The sequence below is a fragment of the Pseudochaenichthys georgianus genome, chromosome 20, assembly GCF_902827115.2.
Source record: "Pseudochaenichthys georgianus chromosome 20, fPseGeo1.2, whole genome shotgun sequence".
NCBI classification, from domain to species: Eukaryota; Metazoa; Chordata; class Actinopteri; order Perciformes; family Channichthyidae; genus Pseudochaenichthys; species Pseudochaenichthys georgianus.
This window is the reverse complement of record NC_047522.1, coordinates 15,121,367-15,142,626: the sequence shown is the minus strand read 5'-3', so window position 1 is coordinate 15,142,626 and position 21,260 is coordinate 15,121,367. Positions and strand designations below refer to the sequence as shown.

Sequence of the window (21,260 nt, the reverse complement as noted above, 5' to 3'; positions counted from 1 at the left end):
ATCATTATCTTGATAAGACAGTAGATCAGGGGTACTTTTTTGTTAAAGGTCCACTTGTGAAATTTATACAAGGTCAATGGTCCAGATCAATGCCAGTAAAGTCCCCCCCCCCACCACCCCCCGGAGCGGAGCAACGAAACTGAAATTAAAAGAAGCAGTTTCGGAGCGCTATGCATGGGGTTTCCCGACATGTCGTAGTAGTAAATTAAAGGGTGTTTCATGTTGTCGTTGCTGTGGACCTTAATCTTTTTTTATGTTTTTTATTTTGAAATTGTTACGTTTATTCTGGTTTGTTTTGTGTTTGTATCTTTTATTTTAAATTAATTAATTAATTTAATGTTTTGTGAGCTGAGCTGTGTGATTTTATATCTTATGTATCTCTCTGTACAGCACTTTGGTCTGGAGGTTTTAAAGTGCTATATAAATAAAGTTGGATTGGATTAATCTACTTTATTTGGGGGCCCCCTTCTGGTTCGGTAAACGGCGCCCCTGTATACACACACACATTCAATACATACAGTATGATGGCTTGAACTAGTGGGAGAAATTGTACTGTTTGTCTGTAGCCAATGCATTGAACCTCGGCAAAAATGGCATTAGAAGCATTAGAAAGTCAAGGTAAACTTGCGGTTAACTTGCGGTCTGCAATGCGTGTCACGCTCGCGCACACAAGTAAATATATATGCACGTTCATTCTCACAGCACGTCAGACACAAGAAAATATACATTAAAGGAGACCTATCATACAAAATGCACTTTGTGATGTCTTTTATACATAAATATGTGTCCCCGGTGCGTCTGGGAACTCACGCAGCATCAGAAAATAAAACCCTCTCTCTTTTCCTCCGTACCCACATCTTTTAAAAACAGGGGAACAACGAGCGGATACAGATTTGCTGCCGATCTGACGTCAAATCGGCAGCGGACCCACAGAAAGTTGCTATCAGAAACAATGCCTGACGTGTTTTGGACGTAATCTCGTCTTTGTTTACATTAGCAAGCCTCGCTAACACTCAGAGCTAACCTGTACTGAAGAGCACATGTGTTTAAAAAGCAGGAAATAAAAAAGGAACTCACCTTGTGATAAACCCGCAAGAGAAAAAGTATTTGAGCTCCATACTGTTTCAGCAATAATCTTTGATGTGGTTTAGAACAGGATGGCGTTTTATTTTTTCACCGTGCACTTTGGGTCGGCCTTGGTCAAGCACTTTTGACCCCCCCAGCCTGGTTCTCGTAAAAATGTTTCGCTCAAATGACACCATGGAGGAATGTAACGGGAGTTGACAGGGGACTCTGCCCGCCTCACGAGTGCCTATTTTCGGACACTTTTTTTCACATTTCCCCGGTTTTATTAATTTTTTGGCTATTTCACCCGGTTTCTACCGGGGACATTGCCCGGTCTCGGGTGTCCCCCCGCGGCCTGTGTCCAGCCCCCCCCCCCCCCCCCCCCACACTCATCCCTATAGAGAGGCGAAGTCCCTCCCTTTCCGGGAGCCTCCATGGGACCCCGGAAGCGTAAAATTATACATTGAATGGAGAGAGAAAGGTTATCTTTTGATCCCGTTTGAATTGTGCCACGAATGACACATATGATGTTTGTCAATTTAAAAGAATATTTTGCAAGTCAAAAAAATGAAAATGTGTCGTAAAACTGTGAAGTTACAATTTTTTTTGTGTGAAACCGCTGAGTGAACTACAGGTCTCTTGGTCTCGCACAATACGCGTCACCATCACAAAGATGGCCGTCACGTTAGCAAATTTCACCTGTTTCTTTCAGAATGAGAATAAAAGTATAAAACGAGGTGACTACAAGTCTGGACACGTTGAGAGCTGTACATACACGAAAGGGGAGTTAGTCGGTTCTGTAAGAGCAGCGGGACCGGCTTTACAAGATGTTGGTGAGTAATATGAGTGCAATGTGTAACGTTAATGTCAGCTAGCTAACATTAGCTAACAAGGTACACTAACGTGTTTTGTTTCAGTAACTAGTGTTCTCCTTTAGAACTTCGTGGTCTGTGTGTATGCTGTGGATAACATTAGTGTTCACAAGAACAAGGTAAACTCCCGTGTTTTGTTTTAGTTGCTCTTCAGATTGAAGCGGCCAGTTTTATATCGACTATACTGTATGTGTGATCTCCTTTTACATCTCGTTGTGTCATTTGAGTTTATTTGCTGTGTGTAGATTCAAGGGTTTTGGTTATCTTGTCAATTTGTTTGGTTATCCAGGCACAGCTGTGTGTGACTCCCTCGGGTACACTGGTATGTGTTTTCCTAATGTAGAGAGCATTGATTAATTAATAAACTACACACTGAGTCTAGATCCTGACCAAATCCTTTTTTATTGTTGATCAAATGTTTTTCAAAAATGTATTCATACACATTTAGAAAAATACAATGTACAATCACAACCAGTACAACACACATTACAAAAAATACAGAAAAAACAAACAATAACAATAATCAGACAAAACTATGGAAAAATAACCTCTCCCACCCCCAGATCCGGATCATCCTTGTATTATTGCTCATTCAATCTATTATAGCATGCTAACAAACATGGTACTTACTTTATTTGTACAGATCTGCATGGGAGACGATGGCGTGATGCAGAGCGCTGTCTGTGATTGTGCACGGGGGATGTACAAATGCAGCCACGCTGCAGCATTGGCAATATGTGCCATGTGGCAGATCAGCTCCACAGATGTCGAGTGCCAGTGGAGGAAGCCTGGCACTTCCAAAGTAGTCCAGCCGGTGTCTCAACTCTACCAACAGTGAGAGGAGACATACAACCCACTGGCCAGAGACATCGCCACTCAGGATGTAGACTGGTTCAGGTCTGCACTGAGGGGCGCACAGTGTGGCATGGCATGGCTTTTGTCACCTGAGCCAGAGCCGCGGCCTCAACATCAGGCCATTGTCACCGTGCCGGAGCTGGTGAAAGGGAATGGGGGTCGGGGGCTTGAGGCAATTCTTGCCTCAATGCGACTGAGCAGAGACCAGCAAGCTGCCATCCAGACAGCCACCGGAGGACAGCGGACAAAGTGGCAGTTACACAGGCGGGGCAGGTTGACAGCCAGAAAGTTTGGTGCTGTGCTGCGGTCGGGACTTTCATCCACTCCATGCGCGTCCCTCATGAAGAGGGTGCTCGGGGGGTACAACTTGGACGGAGTCATGGCTGTCAACTGGGGGGTTGTAAACGAGGCCCGAAGGGGTGAAGGCTTTTGTGCAGGCCTATCAGGAGACAGTGTTCGAGTCTGGTCTCTTTGTGAGTGAGTCGGTGTTTTGGGAGCATCCCCCGATGGACTTGTGCAGCCATCTGCCCTGCTGGAGGTGAAGTATCCACCATCATTATATAGGATATATATATATATATATGTGTATACATATCTGTAAATTGTATAATTTTATTTGATTTAAAAGTATTTTTGATCTCTGTCTATAAACACAAACTGAGTAAGATTGACAATAAAGTTGACTTTGAAAAATATATATATTCTTTATGAAAATAGTTGACTGTTGGAGAAATGAATCCAAATGAAACGTTGGACTGAACTACAACTACGCCTTTAAATCTCTACGGACTGTTTTTCAGTGGGATGGCAAGTTCCTATCTTTAAACATTTATTAGTTTTTTCTCAGAACAGATTTGATTTTCTGAAGTTAATTTAACTTAACCATGTAAGGTCATTATTAAAAAGGTACAATCAATTTGTTTAGGGTTGAATAAAATAATGATAAACATTTCATTTGGATAATTTACTGACAGAATAAGAAACTCAATGATGCTCTACTCACCTGTTCCTTTTTATAAAGTGAAACAGTTGAAACGATAGATTTTAGTAAACTTAAAAACAACCTTCTCCAAAAGCTATCAAGGAATATACCGAATACTTGTTTTAGAACTTTATTACATATTTTTATATAAATAGTTTGAGTGATCCATAATTGACAGAAGCTTGTGTTTACACTGACCTGTTACTCATATATTAATGTCTTTGTAACTTATTTAAACCACTACCTCACAAATTTCTTTCATTCATCACGGTTCAGTAAACTAAGTGACACATGAACCAGTTTAATAATTATAATAACGTAGGATTGCAACTCTTTGAAACTGTAGGTGGCTCTTAAAAGAGCCGTTGTGTTTGGGTGTGCTGGTCTCAGGTCAGTCTAAGCCCTCTCTCCGCGGATGCGGCGCGCCAGCTGCATGTCCTTGGGCATGATGGCGACCCTCTTTGCTTGGTTCATCTTACTGGGGGGGCAGCTACATGGATGTCGGTGCAGTCCACAATCATTGTGCAGTTGAAGGCAGAATGAATTTATTATTGACTCCGAATGAAGCACAACTTCATGTCATACAATACATTGACTTTGTTTGTAATTGTGTAAAAAAATAGAGCATTGATTAGCAAGCAGGACCTGCAGGAACAGAGCACGGTGATGGATGGAGCTGGGAAGAGAGAAGAATAAAGAAAACAGATCAACTTCATTATCGGATATTAAAAATTCAATTTCAAAACAAGTTGCCACTCCTACAGTTTTCTAGTATGTAAAGATGATTTCACTTGACCTATGCACAATATCACACTCAATACATGTGTGTCTCTGGGGGGTGCATTGTGCCTTTGATGTATATAAATAATATACCATAACCAAATACTATTACGTACAGTGGAAATCAGGTTGCCAGAGCAGGTCAGTCCAGTGTGCATGTTCCTCAGGGTCTCAGCAGTTACAGGTGAGGTAAAGAAAATAAAAGAGAAAAAGGTCAGTAACAACACTTTAAAGAATTATCTCTTTTAATAATGTTCTCTCAGTAATCACTCAACTACTGTCTTTCCAACAAACAGATTGACTCACTATCATCACAATGAAACACGTCCAGAAGAATGGACCACAGATGGAAATTAGCTATTAGCTATAATCTGGCATATTGCATCTCTTCTCTTTGCTGAGATTAATGTTTTTGTATGCATGGTCCTTCTATAAATAAATAAATGTCATGCAAAGCTGCCTGCCTGCCTTCCTTCCTTCGACTCTCCCTGCACTGCCTGATCTTTTAATGTTCAATGTTAACCATTTGAGCAGATAGCATTAAGTAGAAAAGATCGCAGATGCTAATCTGCCGTTAGCCTACCTCCCGCCCCCTTAGCACCTGGTGGAGGGGGCGATAGGCTCCTCTTCAAATGTTTCACAAAATACTTACCATCATGACTACTCTTACTGTTTAACATTTGGGTTCACTTCATGTTAAGGCTAATACAAATGACAAGGCTAAGTAATGTGATGCTAACTAACGTGCTCGCTACTAGCTATGTAGCTAGCTTGACTGTGTTCCATGCACAACATGTGTATTACCTGATATGTTTGGTCCAACGACTCCTGGTCCTTTCATCAGACGGGAAGCGATAGAACGAGCTATGATCTATAAGTATGATCACTTATGTGATTACAACCTGGTACAAAGCACACAGGCATCTTGTAAAAGTGAATTTATTTTTAGCAATCTCTTATTTATTGGAGGGAATAAATCAGTTATGAGATCTTCTTCTTCTTCTTCTTCTTCTTCTTCTTCTTCTTCTTCTTCTTCTTCTTCTTCTTCTTCTTCTTCTTCTTCTTCTTCTTCTTCTTCTTCTTCTTCTTCTTCTTCTTCTTCTTCTTCTTCTTCTTCTTCTTCTTCTTCTTCGCTTTAATTACGAGTCGCAACCACTTGGAGCATTATCGCCTGTGACATCACTTACGCGAGCCAGAATGGGATTTGGGATTTGTAGTCTTTGTAGTCGCGTATTTTTCATAGTCTTATATTTCAACAGTTTTACGACAAAATGTGACTTTTTTGACATGGAACTTATTGTTTAAGATTGACAAACATCATATGTGTAGTTCGTGGCACAATTCAAACGGGATCAAAAGATACGTGTTCTCTCTCCATTGAATTCAATGTTAATTTTTCGCTTCCGGGGTCCCATGGGCCGGAAGTAGATGGGCGTGACTTCGCCTCTCTATATTAACCGATTTTGACAATTTTTGTTGCATTTTTCTCCTCTCCTCTCACTGATCGAATGGCAAACGCGACCCACTGTCGGAGGGCCTCCGCGCCGGCCGATATGAAGCGTGACCAAGACACACCGTCCAGGGGTCCCACGGGTCCCGCAGCGGGGTGGAGGTTCCCAGCTGGAACCTCCCCACCTCCGCCGCAGTGCACCCGGCAAACACGGTTGTTTCTCGAACCTTCCACTGTTGTCTAGCGGGTGTAACTAAAATACAAGATGTCGTATTTATATATATAAATAAATATATATATATCTATATATATATAGATAATAAGTGTCAGTGCTATTTTATGTTGTATTAGCGTGCATTTCCTGTTCGGAAAGTGGTGCTGTACTGAGAGTAAACAATACAAGGTGTCCCTATTTTTATATATATCTATATATACTTTATGTATAATAAGTGTCAGTACGATTTTATTTTGTATTTGCGTGCATTTCCTGTTCGGAATGTGGCGCTGCGGCTGTACTGATAGTAACTACAATACAAGGTGTCCGTATATATCTATAGATATATACATATGTATATAATAAGTGTCACGATCCGATTTTATTTTGTATTTGCGTGCATTTCCTGTTTGGAAAGTGGCACTGTACTGATAGTGGTGATTTTATTTTGGAATTCTTAGCGTGCACTTCCTGTACTGACAGTGGAGGTGTCCTGAGAGTGGAGGTATGCACCGGAACTGTCCTGAGAGTGGAGGTCTGCAGGCAGACCCCTCTCGCAAAAGAGGGGTATGAGCAGTATGAGGCATGGCTACAATGGGTGAACTGTTTGGTATTTTAAACAAAAAACTTCACAGACATGTTTGGCATACTGTAGGTATGGCCCTACAATATATTTTTCCAATATAGCATAATAGGTCCACTTTAATTTACATCAGAATCAGAAATTATTATTATTATTATTATTTTTTTTTTTTTTTAATGGGACACAGGGTTCGGTCCAGATTGATTTGCAGTTCGGTCCTTGGTCCGGAGTTGAGAAGCCCTGCAGTAGATGGTTATGTCAGATATAACAGATGCAGTCCCCTCACAGTCAAACACTGTATATCACCTGGTTTGACAGTTAAATTGTTGTCTCTTTAGTAAAAATGAAATGTATTCTCACCTCGCTAATGTCACATTTTGTTAAATGTGAAAATGACTCTTCCGACATGCTAACCAGTGTATTTTAACATGCTCAAAATTACAAGCTAACATGCTGATATATTACAGATGTCCTTTTATAGTTTATGTTTACTATCTTGTTTCAGAGCATGCTGACACTTTCTAATTAGCACCTTCTCTTTGATTGTCTCATTATGTACTAATAAGACGCAATAGGCATTTAAAGTCCCCTGAGGCACATTTGTAATCATTATCATTGAGCTATATATATATATATATATACCTGACAACTCTTGTATTAATTTGTTTTCTTCCATAACATTATGACATCACTATGTAACATTCATATGTCTATTGGCTAGGGCTCCAACTGATTTTACGTGATAGGCTAAGGGGCGGGACATTTCCTACACTGTTGACCAATCAAAACAGAGCCAGACAGCTAACCAATCAGAGCAGACTGGGCTCTGGTTTCAGACAGAGGGTGAAAAGAGGTGCAGTATGAGACAAATAAAGCACTTTTTGAACTGTAAAGCATGTACACAAGTCACAGTAGAGGCACAACATACAAATATGATCCTGAAAATGAGCATATGTCCTCTTTAAATTGAGTCAAAAAAATAATAATTCAGTGTTTCAAATATCGCAGTGAGCAATATTAACTTTTTCCTCCAGCCCACCACACCATGCCATGAAGAACAGCGAACACTCTGTGTGGGGAGATTCTTATTGGTACTATAACGCCAGTCATGTGGATCCACTCAATAGAAGGCTGGAGAAAAAAACACGTCATCTGTCCTGAATGGACATCTCTGAGGGCATGTGAGACATTAGCCCTGCAAAGATTTGTCTTGAGCAAGCTTTTACCATCCCAACCATGAAGCCGCGTGGTCCGATGTAACCTTCCGCATCGGAAATGGTGAGGACACTGAAGTATACACTTGGCATGTATACCTGCTTATTGACTTGCTATGATGTGTTAACATCTGTAATTGAACAGATTTATATTATGTGTGTGTATCGCTGATATGCAATACTGTTGTTGTATTTTAAATGTCAGCCAATATTAAGTCAAAACTTCCTCAAGGGTATTTGACAAGCTGCCAGGTTTGACAGCACCAGATGAAAATAAAAACGTTGGAGGTAGTTTTCCTCACGCAACAAGAACATTAGTTTTCATTCAGCCACAAAGCAAAACACTTTTCTTTCTGCTTGCCTGTAGGAAATGAGTGAAAATAGTTATTTTTTGCTGTTGATCTTTAAGGTGGATTTAATGTGCAAACACAAACTGAAGACCCAACACCATGAGCTCCTTTACAATATCTGCAGCCGTGTTCATGATCAGCAGGCCATGTAAGTCATATCTTTCTTTCTATTGATGTGCCCCTCCTAAATATGAAAGATAACTTATTCTTTCTTCCATCTTTGTGTCCATTTTCAAAGGGTTCATTATGTTTCTACTCTGCTCTGGTCCACTGAAAGCCCAGCTGGGGACTACCCCCAACATTAAACACATTGTGGTGGGACGGTGTTTCAATTACATCACACTAGTTAACCCCAGTCTAAGGTAATGTAAAGTACAAAGACTCATATTGTATTTCTAATCATGCATGCACTTGAATTAAATGACCTTTTGACCGAAGCCTTTACAACATGAAATACCTTCCAAAGCTTCTATGTTGGTATAAAGTTAGTACAAATAATCAATCCTGCATCAAAGCCCACATGAAGGGCAGCAACACTTGTTTTGATGTGATGTTGAATGATGCTTCTGTAGAAAGAAATGTGAAAAGACGTTTCATTTCATTGGAAATGTGAGCTTGTGCAACAAAGCTGGGTTTGTTGTTGTCAGGTCATATTTACTTAGTTTACTTGGGAAAATGCTTTTGTCATTTCATCTGTAGTTTCAGTTAATGCTTCTTTTGGATTACAAAAGGTGTAGTGTTTTGCTGTCGATTTTGAAATGTCATTCAATTTAGTAAAGAACACATTACGGCTTTCTTTGGAAGGTGATTGAAACATAGCGATGATTTGCAAAGCAATGACGCCCCCAAGGGCTGCGGGAAAAAAATCTTCCCAATTAATCCATATAACATTATTATCTCAAAAAATTAGAGAAACTTCATATTAAAACGATAGAACAACATTTGCCACTCTCTGCTTTATAAACCAAGTGTAACAATTTATCAATTACTATTTTGAAATATTTGCAGATTAATCTTTTGTCATTTGAGATAGTTGACCAATCTTTATGTGTACTGTAGGTTGGACTGTGAGGAGATCTGGAGACAGTTTGAGGAGGCGGTTGTCCGTCAGTCCTCTTGTAATGTCACTGTGGAGGATTATAATCACATGTTCTATGCAATGGCACAAACCTGGCCCTGCGATAGGGTAAGGAAGTGCTCCAAAATTGAATTAATCTTGATAATATTTCATTGATACCTCATAAAATGGCGGATATTGGTGTTAAGCTAATTGTATAGTTCCCTTTACTTCTGTTTAGTTCCTCTTCTGGAGTAAAACCAGGACACTGATGCACATCTACACAGCTGTTGTCCCTCACTACTGGACCCTGGAGGACACGCTGGTTGGCTACATGTTCAATGACCTCATCTGGTGTGGACAAGAGGAAGACTCCGGTAAACCTGTTCTAGTTTTATCAAGACAAAGGCAACTCTAACATAGCAAGAAAAGGGATTCTCTCTTCATGAACATTTACAAATACCAACATTTGAACACACAATGAAAACTCTGCTATAACTTAATCATAATCCAACATTTCCTGTTCCCTAAAGTGCAGAACTTGAAAATACTATGATATTATTATAGCTGCTCTAAGCTTGTAAGGCTGACAAGTGAGCGGCCCGACCAGACAGAGGCAGAACGTCTTGATACAACCCGGTGTGGGTATTTATTCATCTTTTGTACATGGTTGACCTCATCAATATCCCCCAATGACTGTCTCCCACACTATTTTTTTCCAAAATACAACCCGGTGTGGGCATTTATTACTCACAAACGTATGACACAGACTCAATCTGCTGTTCACGTGAGCACAGTCACCAGCCACCACAAGGATCTCACACACTACCCAGGCTGAAGTCGAATAGTCCATTTAGCTTAGGAACCTTCCTAAAGGAGTGAAATGACCCGGAAGTCCCTCAGTGGCAGCCATGATAAGTGCCGTTCGAATTCTCTAGAATGATGAGAATGATAGGAAAGGAGGTTTCAAACTTCCTTTATAACCTCCTTTAGCTTAGGAACCACTGGACCTCCCTAACCGACAGGAGAAGCGAAAATGCTGCCCCACAATGCCTTGCAGCCGCAGCATTTGCCGTCACTCAACAGTCGGCCGTTCACGGAAACAACCGATTATGACCGAGAAATGATATCATGAAAGTTACGGTGCTTATTAAGCTTTTTAAAACATAGGTGGTAAGTTGCCAAAGTGCTTTGTTTTGAACGTTCATCAGTATTATACTCAAAAAGAGAAATATGAACGTTAGTTTTCACTGAAATTATCAAATAAAGTCAACATTTCACAGTCTTTACTGAGCTGTGTGGGGTTTGTTCAACTTTTAAAATATGTTTGAATGGTGATATACACAGTGATAGATGTTAAGGACTAACGTTTATAATAAATACATCTGTATTGATTTTAAGATCTTTAGTTCATACAATCATACGTATTGGGATCATTTGTATTAATGTGGACCGGAGGGAGAGGGTGACGAGCATAAGTTTCACTTTCCTTTTTTATTTCAATTCCAACTTTGGTCATGAAGAATATGTTTCTCTGTTGTCCACGTTCATAAAGCAAAGCAGCAGCATCAGAGCACGGTGCAGAGTCTCTAGATGAGTTCACAGTAGTCCCTCGTTCTTATTGAACATCCATGTTGTAGTCCGCTGTACAGAAAACTGTAGTTTCCATAGTTCCCCCACAGCAGCAGACGCACACAATGACGTCCGCTGGCGCATCATAAACACGTCGGATAGTGAAAGTGCATTCGGATTCTCTAAAGTACCGCAGTCTCTTCTCCTAAGTCCTTTTGAATTCTCCTATCCACTATCCCTTAACCCCGTGACGTTTCACTCAGAGGTCAAGGAATAGACGATAGGGTTAGAACTTAGGAGCTGATTTTTAAACTATCCGACTGCAGCCCCAGCCTCTCTAACAGCAAAACCCCAGAGCCTAAATGCCCAACCCAATCAACCCAACAGGACCAGGTGCACACAATCAACGACAGACATGGGGAAAGGGAATACTTTTCAGCAACAAAACCTAAACAACCCGTAACGGAGGCCGAGATCTATGAGCCCAGAGATCACCTCCGTGACAAAGCTATACTTTTATATTTAAAAAAATGGTCAAATTAAGACATGAACTGTAAGGGGCCACTCACAATAACAATCACTCTGCTTCCCCTCAGCTTTAAAGAGCATGTTAGTGCCTTTCAGCTCATTGTTTTGGTTTTAAAACATGCACCGTTATGTAGAGAAACTTTAGTGCAAAATATCTAAAACCCCAGTGTACAGTACCTACTCAGCAGCAAACAACACACAAACAAAGTAAGCAAATAGCTGGTGACACATTGAAGCATTTAGCCCCCTAACAAGTCATATATTTCCCTCAGGAGATGGTAGAGACCAAACCCAGAGCTAAAAGAGAGGGAACACTGGACTTAAATGTATGAATAACAGCTTTTCTTGCGTTTGTAAAAAAGCTACGATTTGCTAACAAGTTTACCATTTCAACTTAAGAGTTAAAAATGTGTCGGTGTTTAAACATTTCTTCTACCAGTTTGCCAAAAAGTCAGCTAATGCATCTTTAAAATTGTTAGCATTTTATTTGTATCGAAACTATAACTGATATACAACTGTATTTCCTTAACCATACTTTAAAAATATTATTAGCATAAAAACTGTATTTATTTTAGCTTTTTTTTTATCTGAAACAGATCTTTTGGTATAGCACCAAGATTCAAATATAACCTCATCGTTCAGGCTCAAAATAGTTTCCTCATGCTTTTATTTTTTTATTACAGTAGTAGTGCTAAGTGATTATTAACTATGTGGTGGCATGTCAAAACAACACATACACGTGCAGGTCTTATTATCAGTCATATCTTATTTTGAAATCATTAAGGTGGTGATACATATTTAAACTGATGGCTGTGAATTTGACACACAGGTTTTGATTTCAGTTCTTGTCCGGAGTGGTCGGCCTGTAGGAATCATCCAGTGTATTCCTTGTGGAGGCAAGCCTCACAAAATGTGAGTGTAATGTCCAAACTACCGGAGTGTAGCTGTGTCATTTGTTATTCATATATGCAACATACCGCAGTGGATTCATTTCTCTCATGCCGCTTTCTTCACTTGCTTGTTAGTTTGCAGAAATGGCATGTGGAAACATCACCGTGTTACTGAATGGGTCTATTGTCAACGCATTCAGTAGGAAAAGGTGAAAAGAAACAACGAAAGCAAATATTTTAGCGATGGTTTTTGTTGAGTATGTACAGAATAATAATGTTTTATTTCTCTTGCAGCATGTTTGGGAGTGTTGAACTGGAGAGTCTGAACACATGCCGGGTGGATTATGTTAACATAAAAGTGGTGACCAATCTAGATGGACCTTTTATGTAAGAAAAAAAAACAGCTGATAGTTTCTATAATAATATAAAACAATGAATAATATAAAAGTATCATTATCAGCCATTAAGTTCCCCATTAATTACAGCTTTATAGTGACTAATAATAGGGTGGTTAATATTTATATGGACAGATTAAGTTCCTTGTTTTTCTCCTGTACAGAGAGTCATGTAGTGAAGGATCCATTGTAGACCTGATCCAGATCCTCCAGTCCAGAGGGTTCCGCTGGACTTGCACAGACAACGAGGAGTAAGTGACGTACAAATAGTGCTTCAAATTAAATAACCAAATATGTTGTAATACGACACATACACACAGATGTATAGACAAACAGAGGTGGATCTATAGATTAAGTATGACTCACATACAGATGTTCTTTTTGGCTTGATAACCAACTTCCTGATGCAACCCTGGGGTAACACAAATCACATTTGTCCACAGGACCCTGATGATCCTTCAGTGTATCAAGAACCCCAAACAAGCCTCCTGCCAAACATGTGCGAACAGCCTCTCGCAGATAAAGAGCCTCACATTAACCTGACCCCACAAAAGTCAGCATGTATTATGATATTGTTTTTTTGAAAGATGGATACACTCAAACTGGATGCTCAAAAGTATTTCCTGTATTAAAGCTGACTGTTCTCTTACTTCCATTCACTTTTCATTGATCCCATTTGATTACATTACATTACATTGCATTTATCTGACGCTTTTATCCAAAGCGACTTACAATAAGTGCGTTCGACCAACAAAATACAAACTTGAAGACAACAGAATCATATACAGTAAGTACATCAGGTTTCATAGAGCTAAAACATTTCAAGTGCTACTCAACTGGCTTTAGGTAAGCCAGTCCTTTATTAGTATATAAGTGCTTTGTTAATAGTTCTATCGCTCGAAGTGGAGTCGAAAGAGATTTCAGTCTGCGCCGGAAGGTGTGTAAATTTAGGAGATTAGGAGATTAAATCAGCAAAACTGAAAAACAGCACTCAAGCTAAATATCAGCCAATATGCAATCCATCCAATGCCCTCAATGTGGGATATTGTTACCTTCAATCAGAGGAACAGTAGAAGATGTACTCAATGTATTAACTTAAGTAAAAGCAGCAATACTAGAGTGTAAAATTACTCAACTACGAGTAAAAATCTAAAGTATTAGCATCAAAATATACTTAAAGTTATGCAGAATATTGCAGGGTATTTCTATACACCTGCAGTAGAATAAACTGTGTGTAGACTTTCTTGTGGGGACTTTCTTTTGTATACAGAAAAAATCATTGAACATTACCTGTATAAATTACACATACAAATCGGAAGACGATTATTTCTGGTTTCATATTTTATTTATTTAAATATTTATTAATATATCAGTTTTCTTTACCCAAGTAGTTATTACAAAAAAACTTTGATACAACCCTGAATCTGCAAAGTAACTACACCTAACCTAACAAGTATACATCAAATATATGTGAAGTAGGAATGTACCATGTATCTCAAATATGCACTATAGGCACACAATTCAGTGTACATTCAAATGTACATAGGCCTAGTTACAGAGGGGAAGTAACTAAGTACAAATACTCAAGTACTTTGAGTATTTCCATTGTATGCTTCTTTGTACTTCTACTCCACGGCAATTCAGAGGTAAATTGTGTATTTTTACTCCACTACATTTATTTTAAACCTTTAGTTACATTACAGATTTTGATTAATTATGTGAAATATAATCAAAAGTTAAATCAGACTTTAGTTACACCTGGAGTAAATTCACAAGCTACCCTGCAGTATACAAAGTCATTAAAAATAGCTACACCTTTACCAGCTTTGATAACACTTCAATGCATCAATAGTTATAAAACATAATATATTAATCTGAAATGGACCAATCTGCAGAGTGAGTACTTTTACTTTTGGTAGCCTACTTTAAGTATATTTTGATGCTAATACTTTTGTACTTTTACTTGAGTATGTTTTGAATGCAGGACTTTTAATTGTAACAGAGTATTCGTACACTCTGGTACTTCTACTTTTACTCAAGTACACGGTCTGAGTACTTGTTCCACCTCTGCATAGTTACTTACATCCACTACTTAACGGTCTCGTTGTGGTCCTCGGACCTCAGGTTGGGCAGCACCTAAACAGCACAGGTTCCTGATTGGAGCAGATGACCACGAGCCAACGTGAGTGCGCTCCTCTATAAATAGACGGCGGAACGCTCGCAGTGTCTCAGTGAAAACAAACAACAGTCATCAGGCAGCCAAACTTTCGTTGTGAGGTTGAACTGTAACAGCCTTTAATGGAGCACAGAGAGTCTCGTCCTCCGGAGAAGAGACGCAGGAGACGCTGTATTCTTTTAAGTGTCGTCGGTCTCCTGCTCCTGCTTATTATCGTCACCGTTGTGTTGGGACTCAGTCTGCGGCAGAATACAGACAAACTAAATCCCACATTCATTGCAAGGTGTCAGGAGTTCAAAGGGTAAGTGTTTTTAGAACTCAATGTCCAGAATATAAAGTAGGCTCAAAGTTAAACTGGGATTCCTCACATAACTGGTAATTCAATCTGGAATGCAATGAAATGGTAAATATTTGATGCAGTAAGCATTTGCACTAAATTCCCAGTTTATTATACACTCAGCCAGTGCAGCCTATTACAACACATTGCAATAAGCATTTTCAGCAAATTGTATAATCTTTTTTGTTAAGTTTGTTGTTTGTGATGCTTTCGATCTGTAATGCATTGCTCAGAAAGCTATTCTGTTATTTACCCATATTCATATGAATGGGATACACAAACTAATAAAAACACCTGGCAATAAATACTGTATAATGCATGCATTACAGATTCAAAACCACAAACTACACCTCAAAATTATAAACTCAATGAAGATCGTATTTCTTACCGTAATTGTGTATTAGGCCTAAAGGCTGCATTTATTTTATATGTATAAAGTTAGTTTTTTATAAGATGCCCTTTATTTGTTTGAATCAACAAATGGAATTGCATGGCAAAACACAAGACATATAATCAAGAAAAAGTATCAATACGTCTGTGATTATTTAGTCTAGGAAAGAATTCCATATTTCCGTTGCTCTACTGTCCATTTTAGCGTTTACCTCCAAACCGTATGAATCTTGATTCCTAAATGTGTTTAATTGACTGTATTGATATGATTGGAAAAACTATGTATGTATTTTATAAACTATTTAACACGTTAAAATGCAGAGACATTTTTAAAATGCAGAAATAGTGATTTCATGAATGAGAGTTACAGTGTGTACGTGCTAGTTTATAATCTTAAGGAATATTAGCAAATACTGATGATTCACATGAATGTTTAGAAAGAGGGCGAGGTGCAGGAATATTAAGTGCTCACGATGAGAGAAAGTAAATAAAACGCTAAATATGGAGTAAAGGTTCAGTAGTCATTGACTCACCGACTGCACATTGTTTGTGTCTGACCAGTGTAAATACAGCTGATGAAAATAATATGTAGCGTCCGTCTTATCAACTGTAATTGAGCTAATCTTGACTGTAAATATGAATTAATCATACTGTGTTGGCTGCTTTTCAACCATGATAGTTCCTTTACAATGATAGCAATTCATAAAGCACTTATTAAAACACAAGTGACAAAGTGCTTCAGAAAGCACACTCAAATAAAACATGAATAGAAAGCTCATCCACACTGTCTTTTATTTTTCAGGTACGACTGTGAAAAGATGTGGGATGTATTTGAGCAAGCCTATGTAGGCCGGGACCCTTGTGATGTTCCCATGGAAGCCTATGACCCTTTCATTGCCGCCGCCCCCTTGAAACCCGCCTGCAACAGAGTAAAAACCCCTCATAACAAAACGGTCAGTATGTGCGCACATTATACACTCAACCCCTCTTGGTAACACGTGTGTGTGTTTGGGTTATAGATGATGTTCTGGAGTAAAACCAAGGACCTTGTCCATGACTTCACGGAGAAGAGAGATTGTTACGTCACCGTGGAGGACTCTCTGCTGGGGTCTGTGCTGGATGGTCTCACCTGGTGTGGAAAGGAGGGCAGCAGTGGTAAGATTCTTTGTGCAAAAGACAAACTCATAACTGTGTAATTTAGTCGAGTTATGCGATTATTTGCTTAACAAATTAAACAATAAAGGGCAGAGAAAAAAGGAGCTGCAGTGTCTTAACGATGATGTTCTGTTTGACATCTTAAAACCAGTTTGTTAACTTCACTTAAGCAAAACACACCCTACAAACCTGTATGTCAAATGCCAGAGGTGTTATTTATGTTATGTATAGAGTTATTTTAACACAGGTATCATAGTCAAGTTAAATAAAGAGTGCTTGCAACAGTTACCAAATTACCTCAAGTTTTCTGAGAAGACAAGGAATAAGTAAGGTTTACATTTCATGTTGTAGTACAATAAATATCATCAAATTAAATTGCAGTTGTTTTTCAATCAGGCAATTTTCAGTTTACACACGTCTCTCCAAAATGAATCCTTCATTTGATCCTGTTAGACATTTGTCTTACAACAACATTCTTATCAATTAATCATTGAGTCCAAGTGGACATTTGTGCGAAAGTTGAAGGGGACATGGGACTATGGGGGACATTTTTTGAATTAATTTTTCTTTTTTTTCTATTGCTTTACTATGTTTTGTTTATGTTTGGATCACTTGTTTTCTTTCTCAGTATGGGTCCTGAAGTTTTCCGTTTTTTTTCCAATGCAACTCATCAAAGCTTATAATTGAAATGCAAAAAGGAATGACTGACTGTGTGTGTGTTGTTCTAGAAACATTCACTACCGGCTGCCCAGGGTGGACAGACTGTGTGAACAACACTGTTCGCTCATTTTGGAACAGAGTCTCAACTGCTGTGAGTTATCAACAAGATTTCACTGGTTTTGCCAAAAATACAACAGTTGTTGGATACAGCATGATTGAAATGACCCATTTTAATCGAAGGTGGCGCATGTGGTGAATGAATGAGGTTGATATAGAGGAGAAAAGTAAAAGGTCATTCAGCCTGGTTTTCAATCAATGAGGCTTTGTTTGCGGTCTCCATGGAGTCACATTGTGTAGCTCTCTCCTGAGCGAGCAGTGTCCACCCACACATTCAGCAAAGCCCTCTTTATTTTTGCCTGGGTTTTATTCTGTGACCAAAACACCCACACCTTTCTTAATATTCACCTAAACAAACCACTACAAAAAAACCTTATTGATCCAATCACATATAAAAACATTGACTTGCAGGAACACAAACAAACAATTAAAAGGGTTTAAACTAGACAAGCTGAAATGGATACAATTCAACCAGGACACATGAAAAACATGGAACTAAAGAAGCACTTTGTTAGATTACATAGATTAAAATGAATTAAAATAAATATATAAACAGTTATCATACATGTCATTAGTTAGTTAGTTAGTTGTTTTATGCTTACTCATCCCTGCAGCAGACCACTGGAGGTCAGAATTAGAACTAGATGTTCTGCTGCTGATAAACTAAGATTAATTCTGAGCATACTGCAGTACCAACTTCAAAACTTCAAGAATTGTTTATTTGAATCAGAATTTATAACCCTAACTTAAAAATACATAGAAAACATTTATTTTGCAAATCAGACTTGGACTTCCACATTCCAAGTGTTGCTTTATACCTACTTATTATATATTCCAGGTTTCCTTATAGGTCCCCTATTATACTATTTAAAAAAAATATATAGGTCTCAGATATATACAAAACATGTCTTACATTCAGTTAATAATGGATTCCTCGGCTGCTTGAAATATAGATGTATGTAGGAGAAGGTGCTCTGTAGTGTAAGTATATATAATGTTCTCTAACCTCATCTTTCTGTCTTCAGTTTGCAGATGTTGCCTGTGGTGATGTCACAGCAATGCTAAACGGATCCATCGTCACACCATTTCATCCTGCAAGGTGAGCATATTTTATAGTTCAATGACTTTTATGCAAACCTTATTTCAATTTCTCACTTGCTAATGCTAATTCAGCAACAGTTTGGAAAGAAGAAGAAGAAGACATACTTTATTAATCCCCAATGAGGAAATCACTTTTTCCACTTTTTTAAACACATTTCGCACACAAGCGTAATATACATATACAGAGGATATGCACAAACAACATGCAGAGTGATTAGTTTGCCAGTTAGCCAGCAGTTGGGGGTTTGTTGCCTTGCTAAAGGGCAGCTCTGCAGGGCCCAAGAGGTTAACTGGCACCTCTCCAGCTACCAGTCCACACCCCGTATTTTTCAGTCCGATCCAAGTCCCTACAGTCTGAGCCACTGCTGCCCCAATAATAACATTGACCCCATTTTTGTAAGTGAACAACATCTCAAAGCAAATCAGACAAACGGGGATTCATGATTTATGGGCTCAAATGTATACTCCTAACTTTTTTTTCAGTTTGAAATTAATCACATAATATCCAGTTTCCATTATACGTTTACGTTACCTGAAGGCCAATTTAAGTTCTCACTGCTAAACACCGCACTGGACCCTAGAGAGCAGCATACTGGGAACTGCTGGAGTCCAAATGTCCTACACTGAACGTTTACTAAAGCTTCTAGAAGGAGAACAAAAAATGAGAGAGTTCAACGAGACCATTTGACCAAAATCAAATCAAATCAAGTTTATTTATATAGCACCTTTTTTAAATGATTTTTGGTCAAGCCAAAGTGCTGTACATAGAATAAAAACACAGATAGGACCATAAACAATCTATGGATATCTGGAGTGGAGTCTACGCAGGTCAGGGACACTGCATTCTAAGAAATCTGTAAAACCCGATTGTCTGGTGTTATTTGTATTCTCAGAGGCCCAGGTCTCTTGTGACCTTACAGATCCCTATTTCCAATGCTGCTGTGGTTTTACAGATGGTGTAAAATGTTTTAATTTACAGTATGAGTGACGGCGGAACAGACTTCCAGGAATGGGCCATGTCAGGACACTGAAATCTGCTCAGAAAATCTAAATGAATGCAATCCTTTTAGAGCAGGAGTGTCGGATAATTCCATGTCAGACCTTTCAATCATCATGGTTCTGCTCTGAATGTCTTAAATGTGATTGATTCAATATGTTGTTCTCTTTAAAGTTAAATATGAAGGCACTCCGCAGCAAGATAAACATTTACTAAAATAACTTGTAGTGGTGGTTATATATTGTGGGTTTGACAGTAATTGGATCTCCAAAAATGAAGCTTTTGACTGAGAAAAAATATATATTATTGAGAATTATGTACAAGAAACATATGTAATAAGTCATATCTTTTTTAATAACCTTACCTTAACCCTAATCCGACATAATATCTGTTTCTTCTACATAACCAAGTACATTATTACTTTTGTTTTCAGTATTTTTGCGAGCATCGAGGTGAAGAGGTTCGGCTTCCCCAGGGTGAAAAGCCTGAATGTTGTTCTGGTCACACAGAACAAAACTGTGTAAGTGTTTTTCTGTTAATTTTAAATGTGATAAGTAAATAAATGTTCTGTTTTTGCTTCCAGAGTGGTTTATTTTGTTGGTGTTCAACATACAAATATGCAGAAAGTTAAACAGGTAAAGTTGTTCCTTAAGTCCTGTTTTCTGTATCCTCTTCAGGACAAACTGCACTAATGCATCTTTAAAGGATTTACAGAAAGAGCTGGATCAAAGGATAACATATAACTGCGAGGAAGTGACTGAGTAAGTACAGCATGTTTGTGTGAGAGGACGTCCCCATGTATAAATTAAAATACATGTTACTGTTGCTATGCAGAACCCAGATCCAGGACTGCAGCTCCCATCCAGAGAAACCCTGTGGAGCCTGTTGGTGATGACCTGTGAACTCAATATCAGAATATACTGTGTAAACAAAACAATAACCTACTGTAAAAATAATCTTTTGTCCAGAATATATTGTGTAAAGTCTTTGTAAATGGAATAATGTGCTATTATACACAACATATAATTATGTTGTACCTATGTGCCAGTCTGACTAAATGTGAAAGGTGTATTTTCATGTGAATGTCAATGACATGTTTTTTTTAAATCTTTTTTTGAATCTGGTGCGAGCTAATTCGACTGACAGTCTTGCTCCCACCTATAAGAAATGTTTTTAAATAAAAAAATATATATATATTTAAAGTTGTTTGTGTGAACTATTACATAAGATATAAGAAATACTTTTAAGATCCAACACTAGAATATAAATGGAAATAACTTAAATAGAAATTAAATCGAGAAATTATATTAAACGTAATATGTGCGTTATAATAAATACATTTTGGGATTCACGATTAAATGTGTAAGAATATGCATTGAAAGACAAGTGTAACAAATAGTATTATTGTACTGATTGCAGTATTGTGTAAACCAGAGGTATTGCACATTTGCACATTTTAAACAAAATTATTGAAAATAAAGCTTCTAATGCTACTGAGAGGTACATTTTCAACACTAGGA

At 38.4% G+C, this 21,260-nt stretch overlaps 2 protein-coding genes across 2 annotated transcripts; both read left to right on the top strand.

Annotated features, from left to right (window-relative positions):
• The first annotated feature begins 8,042 nt into the window (after window positions 1-8,042).
• On the top strand, window positions 8,043-13,350 carry LOC117465503 (ADP-ribosyl cyclase/cyclic ADP-ribose hydrolase 1-like). The gene is made up of 10 exons (XM_034108331.2): window positions 8,043-8,079; window positions 8,425-8,513; window positions 8,604-8,727; window positions 9,425-9,551; window positions 9,664-9,799; window positions 12,352-12,434; window positions 12,548-12,621; window positions 12,707-12,799; window positions 12,972-13,058; window positions 13,251-13,350. Exons 2-10 carry the CDS (start codon window positions 8,465-8,467, stop codon window positions 13,348-13,350), a joined length of 873 nt encoding a protein of 290 aa, XP_033964222.1. The 5' UTR covers window positions 8,043-8,079; window positions 8,425-8,464.
• Window positions 13,351-15,012: 1,662 nt separating this feature from the next.
• Window positions 15,013-20,889, top strand: LOC117465889 (ADP-ribosyl cyclase/cyclic ADP-ribose hydrolase 1-like). The gene is made up of 8 exons (XM_034108961.1): window positions 15,013-15,284; window positions 16,513-16,639; window positions 16,730-16,865; window positions 17,594-17,676; window positions 18,668-18,741; window positions 20,174-20,260; window positions 20,418-20,501; window positions 20,575-20,889. The coding sequence occupies exons 1-8, from the start codon at window positions 15,106-15,108 to the stop codon at window positions 20,630-20,632; spliced, it is 828 nt and encodes a 275-aa protein (XP_033964852.1). The 5' UTR covers window positions 15,013-15,105; the 3' UTR covers window positions 20,633-20,889.
• The last annotated feature ends 371 nt before the right edge of the window (window positions 20,890-21,260 follow it).